This window comes from Acanthopagrus latus, chromosome 11 (genome assembly GCF_904848185.1).
Source record: "Acanthopagrus latus isolate v.2019 chromosome 11, fAcaLat1.1, whole genome shotgun sequence".
Taxonomy (NCBI): Eukaryota; Metazoa; Chordata; class Actinopteri; order Spariformes; family Sparidae; genus Acanthopagrus; species Acanthopagrus latus.
Window position 1 is genome coordinate 12,407,391 of NC_051049.1, and position 8,614 is coordinate 12,416,004.

At 40.4% G+C, this 8,614-nt stretch overlaps 1 protein-coding gene across 1 annotated transcript; it reads left to right on the top strand.

The window, feature by feature from the left end:
- The first annotated feature begins 1,171 nt into the window (after window positions 1–1,171).
- Window positions 1,172–7,986, top strand: lpxn (leupaxin). Its single transcript, XM_037115982.1, has 9 exons — window positions 1,172–1,288; window positions 2,387–2,472; window positions 2,630–2,697; window positions 3,488–3,584; window positions 3,941–4,204; window positions 4,318–4,491; window positions 4,919–5,000; window positions 5,104–5,252; window positions 7,211–7,986. The coding sequence occupies exons 1-9, from the start codon at window positions 1,276–1,278 to the stop codon at window positions 7,475–7,477; spliced, it is 1,200 nt and encodes a 399-aa protein (XP_036971877.1). The 5' UTR covers window positions 1,172–1,275; the 3' UTR covers window positions 7,478–7,986.
- Window positions 7,987–8,614: the final 628 nt, after the last annotated feature.

Genomic DNA, 8,614 nt, shown 5'->3' on the forward strand with positions numbered 1-8,614 from the left:
TTTGTAATGCATTGGTCTCGGAAAATTCAAGTGTTTGGTCCACTTTGTGTCTTTGTTGTGGTCACAAGTGTGACAAAGTTAGAACGATTTTTTGGGAGCCCTGACGTGACAGGTGTCATTTCTACTACAGGAAAATGCATTTTCCCTATATATTTTTTTTTTTAAATGAATTTTATTTAAGTATGCAGTTTACACATTATGTCATTAATACAGAACACAATACATAAGAGCTGCTTAAGACAAAATGCATTTCCCCTTGTGATTAAAGGGGCAGTCCTTATAATTCTGCTTGAATGTAATGCTGGTTGTCTGTCGTTGTGGACATTTGAATCATATCCAGCCCAAACTGTGAACACCAGTGCATAAACATCATGTGAAGCCTTGTCCTTATTGTTGCCGGCTTCACATGTAAACACAGTTTCTCTCATGACTTTTCTGCTTTTGTAGACGCAGTTGTGTTACTTTGCAGCCATATACACACACATTTCACAGAATACCGTGTTATGAAAATGCATCATACCATGTACATTCGCCTATCTACAGTATCGAATTCCAGCTTGTTGATGTTAAATAAAAAATATTTCAAATTTATATGAACTTTAACGTCCAACAGGAAACAATATTGTGTGAAATTATAATGATGTGTTTGTTCAATCAATAAAACCTTTCTGTTTTCATTACTTTAAAGGTCATAACTGATAATACTACTGATAATATTTATAGTGTAATACTGTAAACACTGCATTAAGCAACATGATATGTGGTATTTCCTAAGATAAATACAGTGAAAAACTCATAGTATTGCAACATAATTGCATTACCAGCATCTTCTTATCATTCTTGTAACACAGAGTTACTGTATACACATTCATTTTACAGTTGAAGATACAGTAAGGCTAAATGTAAAATCCCAACACGATGGTACATTTAAATGTATGTTATTTTGTTTGTTGATCATCTCTAATTTATAACATGATTTCAACAGACTTTAACACACTGAACAACTGAACATGTGAGTTGTTACCTCAGCTGGTATGTCACATACACACAAACCTTTCTTGGTTTCCTCTTCACTAGGAAACAGAAACACCCTAATGCTAACTATGGGTTCAGTAACAAACGAAAACAAAACTTTGTCAGAGGAAGTGACGGTTTCAACCAGATGAGAAATTGGGGCTGGTTACCTTAGTGACTAACCAGCTGCATAAGAAAAGACAGAAAAAAAAACACACACTCACACTGTCACACACATACGTAGTGAGAGCAGGAGACGCCATGGAGGAGCTCGGTAAGACAACTGCCTGTCATACTTTACACTGCTTATGACCTTCAAACCGATCAGTGGATTGATTGTTTGATACTGAAATATAATATAAATACTGTAATTCTAAAACATTCAGTGGCAGGTGGAAAATTCAAAACTGATGAAGGCAACAGAAGTGAAAAAAAGTACTGATCATAGAATAAGATGATGGCGTTTTACAGTAGGATTTGTATTCTGTGACTCACGCACGCCATGTACAATAGACTTACTGTCAAAGTCAGTAGACATGTATCACCTACTGTATCAAGAAATGCAGTTTAATGTGTGATTATTTAAATAACACTAACTTGTTGCTGTTAGTTTTTATTATTGCTCTGTGTCTGTATGTAATCATGATGTTTATATATTTTTTTAAATTATGCCGCCATTTAGCCAGGACTATCTCAAGAAGAGATCCTTCATCTCAAGGGATTATCACAGTAAAATGATGTAAGAGTAAAATATTCAAAGAAAAGATCAAGCTTCGCTGATGAAAATATGTAATCTACCAGTTTGTCTTGCAAAAAATACAAGAATTCAATTTAATTTCTCTATGCCTCATATTCAAATGAGAGGATGTGCGGATCTTTTGAGATATGTACGCATCAGAGGACATAAATTGATCATTTGTCAAAGATAAGAGTCCTAAAAGTTGAACGTGCAATCTATTCTTTTCAACAGCCACACTGTCTATGCCCCCACATGACTTTCAAAGAAATGTCTTCCCCTTTCCTCAAATGTTACATGACATCTAAGAGCACATTGTTTTAGAGGAGAGTTGAATTATGTGTCATTTTTGTCACCAAAGTCTTGCCACATAATCAAAAGTCTCACTTCTGCAACATGTCCTCCATCACTTCCTGAGGAAGCTGACTCGCATGTGGCAACCTCTAACAGATCTGCTAGCACCTCTATCTGCACATGGAGGTGCTCTATCATACTTCACAGGAAGTGTTCTGCAAGTTCAACACTCTGGCTTAACATTGCGCTTCAGTGGTTGCATGGTGTGAATGCATGCTCACATAATGTGTTTGTGATTTTATGTACGTGGTTGGGAGGTTCATGGCCTGTATCCTCACACAGATTTGCTGTTGGAGGAGCTGGCCCTGAACCCAACAGGGTCAGAGAGTGTCCACGAGAAAAAGAGCGAAGGTCCAGCTGATGGAGAGGTGAAGACACAAAAAATTAGCTATGCATGTGTTGACTGTCGCCTGTTTAAGCTGCGAAAACAATTCAGATAATGCTCAATCTGCATAATCTGCATTCATCAATCAATGACAGAATAAATTACAGACACTCCACTACATTTTGGTTGTGTGTCCACAGGTGCTGGGTGCAGACTATAGCGAACTCAGCAAGAAAGAAAAAAGCTCAGTCTGCTCAAATGTTTACAGGTGAAGCTCAAGGCTCCTGTTGACCCCTGATTCACATTATCATTATGTAAACTACAGCAAAGGAAAGAGGAGATGACTTCCTTTCATGTGCTGTAGTTATAAGGTCTACAATAATTTAATGTACACTCCAATCTCAATGAGTACTGCTTCATAATTACTTCATTTATTTAGCTTGATTTCGGTTAAAAAAAAAAAAAATTCCAGATATTGGAAATTACATCAAATTACGTAATATCCTATGTCAGTATTTGCGCATGTAGATTTGTATTATTAAAGGGGCACTCAGAAGTTTCAGAACTAAGAATTGTAATATTTACAGTATGAATGATGTAATAATACAAACTGAGGCATATGTCTTTTGTCCATAACTGAACAAACAAGCTGTTTTCAGGGGAAAGTAAGGACCCCAGTGCAGTGTTTGAAGATTAAAAGGTGGCAGGGGCCACCACATATAAACAAAGTAAAACAGTCTGAATTGTGTTTTCCTATAAGGTCTGTCTTGTTTACTCAGTCATGGAAGAGAGTTTATCTATTTAGTTTTTTTAAGCATAAAACAAAATCAGTCAAACAAGATCTTTCTCCTCTGATTAAGATTTCTTCGCCAAAACTACGTAGTGCCCCTTTAATGCTCTTTTCTGGATTTTCATAGGGTTTGTAAATCATGTTAAACATCACCCAGGACACAGCTTTCCCTTATTCCGAATTCGTACAGTAATCACTGTGAAGTTATAGTTCTTGAAGGTAAATATGAGCTATTATGCCATCTAATTTTCTCCTCTCCTGCTTCTAGCGATCTGCCTGCTCCTGTGGCGGCTGAAGCGCGCTCCAGCTCACCCACTGATGAGCTGGACTCCATCTTACAGGATCTGATGGGGATGGCACAAGGGGTCAGTACACTGCATGTCTCGGAAATGATTGAAAATTGTCAGTGTTAATCTATTTCAGCATGTTAGCGAATAATTCACAGCAATTTCTCATTAATTTTTAAAAGACTTTTTTAATCCATATGAATTTGTGATGAGTATGGAAAGAGAGAACAGTGGATGTGCAATAAAGAAACTTTCGAAAAGTGAGTGAACTAAACCAGGTTTAACAGCAGAGGGCAGCATTGCACTAATGTCGACATCCTCTATAGCTTCATACAGTAGAATTCAGATCGCCATATGAGCAGTGACCCTTAAAAAATAATAAAATGTAAAGCTACACATAACACATATTTGTGTTTACTTGTGTCATCATTTAGGATCAAGTGCCTTCAGCGACTCCACCCCCACTGACACAGAAGACTTCCATCAAAAAGAAAACAGAAGGTGGGCAGCAGGAGAACAAGGAGAGCAGCAGCAGCAGCAGCACGGCAGGTTCAGGTGCAAAGGCCTCGACTACGACAAAGAAAACAGACACGATCGATGATCTGCTGGGAGGACTGAGCTCTGACCTGGAGAAGATTGGTGTACGCACCGTGGCCAAGGGCCACTGCGCCGCCTGCAACAAATCCATTGTGGGAAAGGTACAGCAAGTCACATGAAACATGGGACAAAAAAAAAAAAAAGTTCCCACAAAGTTTTAAAAAATCCCACTTCATGTTTTGCTTGGATTTATTTCTCTTTCCCGATTCTTTAGATTATCACAGCGCTGGGTCAAGCGTGGCATCCTGAACACTTTGTGTGTACGGTATGTAAGATGGAGCTGAGCACCACAGGCTTCTTTGAGAGAGATGGACAGCCATACTGTGACAAGGACTACCATCAGCTCTTCTCTCCTCGATGTGCCTACTGCAAGGGGCCCATTCTGCATGTAAGAAAATGTCTTTTTTTGTTAAATTTTTGGATGTTAATGATGCGACACTGCCTTTGTTTCCCGATTCATATTCCAATCTGTTCTGTCATACATCGCCTTCATTTATTCACGCAATAATCTTTTGAGGATTGGATGATGATGTGCAGAAGGATGTTGTTAATTTTTCTTGACGTATCCTGCATGACATCTTAATAAATAAAGCACAGAACCGTACTGGGATTCTTCAGTTTGGGCTTACGCTGCAGACCAAAGTCATTTATCAGAAATCTAAGGCAACTTCTCCTCTGATTCACTTTTTTGTGGTTTCGCAGATCTCATTTCTGTGCCTCCTGACATTTAAACATGTGAGATGAGACAGACCTTAGTAATCCTTTAGGGAAGTAAAAGCATGATCTAATATATCTATGTCTGGCTGGTTTACCAGAACATCCTGACAGCTCTGGACCAGACCTGGCACCCCGAGCACTTCTTCTGTACACACTGCGGGGGCCGTTTTGGACCTGAAGGTGGGCGGCCCCTCTCTGGAAACCACAACTTCAGCAAACGGCCAGAAATTATTGCGTCCATTATCATTCGGAATCAAATTTATATGTGTTATTCCTGTCCCAGGTTTCCTAGAAAAGGAAGGGAAGCCTTATTGTTGCAAGGACTTCTACCACCTCTTTGCTCCAAAGTGCTCCGGCTGTGGGGAGTCAGTGAAGGAGAACTACCTGACTGCAGCCAATGGCACCTGGCATCCAGAGTGCTTCGTCTGCTCGGTAAGCCTCTTACCTCAGACCACACACGCGGCTCTGGCTCGCACACAAGCCTGAGAATAAATGAGAAAAGATACCCACACATTTGCTTTATTTGCAACATTTTGACCACAAGGCTGATGAAAACCGTATGCCTGATGAATACGTTGCGCTTGAAATGATGCAAATAAATCAAGGGAACCATATTCCTCTGTGTGGGTATCTTTTACATTCTCGTCAAACATACTTCTGTATGCAGCATCTGGTCGAAAACGTTTCAGCGTGCAGCCCCTCGTCTGCTGCGAGCAGTTGTTAAACATGAAATGCTCTCAGTGGGGATGTTCCGACACGAGGAAGCAGCTTCAACTTGTCATATGTTACAGTCACTGAAGAAAATGACTCGACTGAAAGTACAATCTTCATAGACCTGAACATGAAATACAAGGGAAAGATTTTTCCAAATACAGTTAAGATCCAGAAACCACATTGTTTGGTATCGAGCAGCTGTGACCAGCCAGGTCAGATTTCAACCTGGCCTTCAATAACCTAAATCTAAAACCTAACTCCAGAGGGCAGAGGTTCAGACACTCCAATGAGAGGATGAAGTGGACACTCAAAAGTGACCGAGCCTTTTTTTAATCAACCTCTTGCTAAAAAAATTTTAAAAATAAGGGGGTTAAAAAAAATGTAGCACCTCTGGTCTGTCTGGCTGCTCTCTCTGTGCTGTGCTGCAGCCTGGTCTCGTCAACAGTAGAGAGATTTCAAAATTATTATCACAAATCTACCAAACCCCCAAAAGTTGAGGTGGAAGCACGATCACTGCTGAGCTTTTCTGCAGACTGTCGGGGTACTGTCATCGAAACATCATTATTAGAGAGACTTTGCAATCTAAATCATTTTGTTGTGACTGTATTGGAATGTTCAGAAAGCCATCAACGTATCTGTAGTTTAATTTTTACATAGAGAAATTTGTATCCACATGTGGATAAAAAACAATCATGAACATGTTCAGCTAGTAGTTCACATCTGAAAATGTACATTCTTGAGTGTAAACTGTCACTGATGTGTGAATAAAGCCTGTCACGTGTGAAAACAGGTGAAATTATTTTCTTCTCAGATGTTCACATTTTCGTTCACATGAGAACAAGCCAAACACATGGGAAAATATTCGATAATATACATCTGAAGAGGCAAAATTCACAGCTGACAGTTCCTTAAAACTTTATGTACACTTACTTAAAAAGTCATCTGTGAACTGGTCACCATCACTGAGCAAAAAGGGCTTTCTGACGGTGACTTTTTGACGTGTTAAACACAGGTGTTACAAATGTCACTAATGGATTTTTCCACCCAGGTGCTCCGGTGCCAAAAGCTCTGGTGCTGCGCTCGCTGACGCACCGTCACACTGGCACATATAAATGGAACAGAGACATCGCTAATGTTGAAAGTTACACCGGTGCTTTTACTGCAGTGACAAGTCAACATGTCTGCCAAGAAAAATTGTCTGTAATCAACCACAGGACCATATGCAGTGCCCCTCCTGTACAGATCAGTTCTATTCAGATTCGAAGTGAGGCAAAATGCCCGGCGAGTTGTGTGTTCCACGACTATAACGGATATGAAGTGGCAGGTCTCTAGCAGTGACATTTCTTTCTGACAGTCAGTCCACCACTTTGCTCTAGACTCAAGTGTCGTAACAGCCGTCTGATGAATTGCTGTGACTTTAGCCTCAGCCAACCTTTCAAATATCTAATGTCACACGACCTTGAACTTCAGCATGGAGGGATAAATACGGGATATATTTCCAGAATTTGATAGTCTACCTTCATGCAGTCCTTAAGTCGTGGTATGGTTTGGAAAAGTCTCAGCAGCAACTAATCCAGATTCTACACTGTTATCCATCTCTGACCTTCTTCTCTCTGTATCCTCCCTCCTCTCCTCCATCTTTTCCCATATCACCTATGTTCCTGTGCTCCACCCAGGACTGTATGAAGCCTTTCACTGACGGCTGTTTCATGGAGATGGACGGTCGACCCCTCTGCTCACTGCACTTCCACTCCCGGCAGGGCACTCTGTGTGGCAGCTGCGGCGAGCCCATCACGGGCCGCTGCATCTCCGCTCTCGATCGCAAGTTTCACCCCGAGCACTTTGTGTGCGCCTTCTGTCTGCGGCAGCTCAGCCAAGGCATCTTCAAGGAGCAGAGAGGGAAGCCATACTGCGGGCCTTGCTTTGACAAACTGTTCGTGTGAGACATTTGGTGCAGGACGTATAAATAATGCAAGAGAAACCAGTCAAATGTTGCCTCCCTGTCCTTGTTGGGATTCTATAAGTGAAAATGAGGCAACTACACTGTTCTTACAGTAAATTCAATTCAAGTGCAATTGCAATTTTTCAGATGAGCAATAAACGTTTTCTTTTTGGTACTTCATGTTGAACTGGGGCTCCTGACACAACAAGTGATTTCTGAATTCAATTAAATTAAGAATGTGTAACATGAAATGTGACAGAAATTATTAATAGGCTGTATAAAAAATATGTAATATAATTAATGACACGGTTGTAAAACACAAAGAAAACACTTATTTCCAATGATAAAAACATCAAGGAAACTTTTTACGCATTTTGGATGGTTCTACAAGGTGTGTCGCTGACACTTGTGCTAAATCAAACGGGATTTCATATATCATGATCACATTAAATTCATAAATGGAGAAAGGAAAACACAGAGGTGCAGTTTTAATCTGTGGTTTCCATTAAACTATCCTCAGTTTGCCGTGAGACTTGGCAGTCCGGAGATGTTCTCTGGCAGCATGGAGCAGTTCGTCCAGGGGCTTTTTCTATGTGCCCTGATAGCTTGTATTGGCAGTGGCTGGCACGGACTCATCGTGCCAACCGGAGTTTCCCCTTACTCTGACTTACCATTTGGCCCCTGGCATGCATTGGATTCAAACACCCTCTTCATGCTCCACACAGGCTCCATTATAGACGCCTATGGAAGATTAATGAAGGTGTTGAGGTGAACAAAGGTGGTTTCAGAAGGAGCTCAGTCACATCACTGCATCTCTTCAGCAGCTCACTTTGACTGTGGAGAGATGAATCGACCACAAAGTGTTTTAGAGAAGACTAATATTTGGTGATGTACCTTGCATGTCTAGACATCTTTTTTTTTTATTGTAGCCTGCCATTTTTTTTTCACTCCCACAGATAACTAATGGCATGGATGGTATGTCAGGGTGAAACATTTACAGTGCAGTTAAGAAGCAAAGAAGACATTTTTCATGTATTTAAATGCTTATTTGCGTTTTTTTTTTCTTTAGCTCTTGTATGAGTTATGTTTCCCCTCTCTGGGATGAACATTGTCCTGACACGTACTCTTCTTTGTAGAT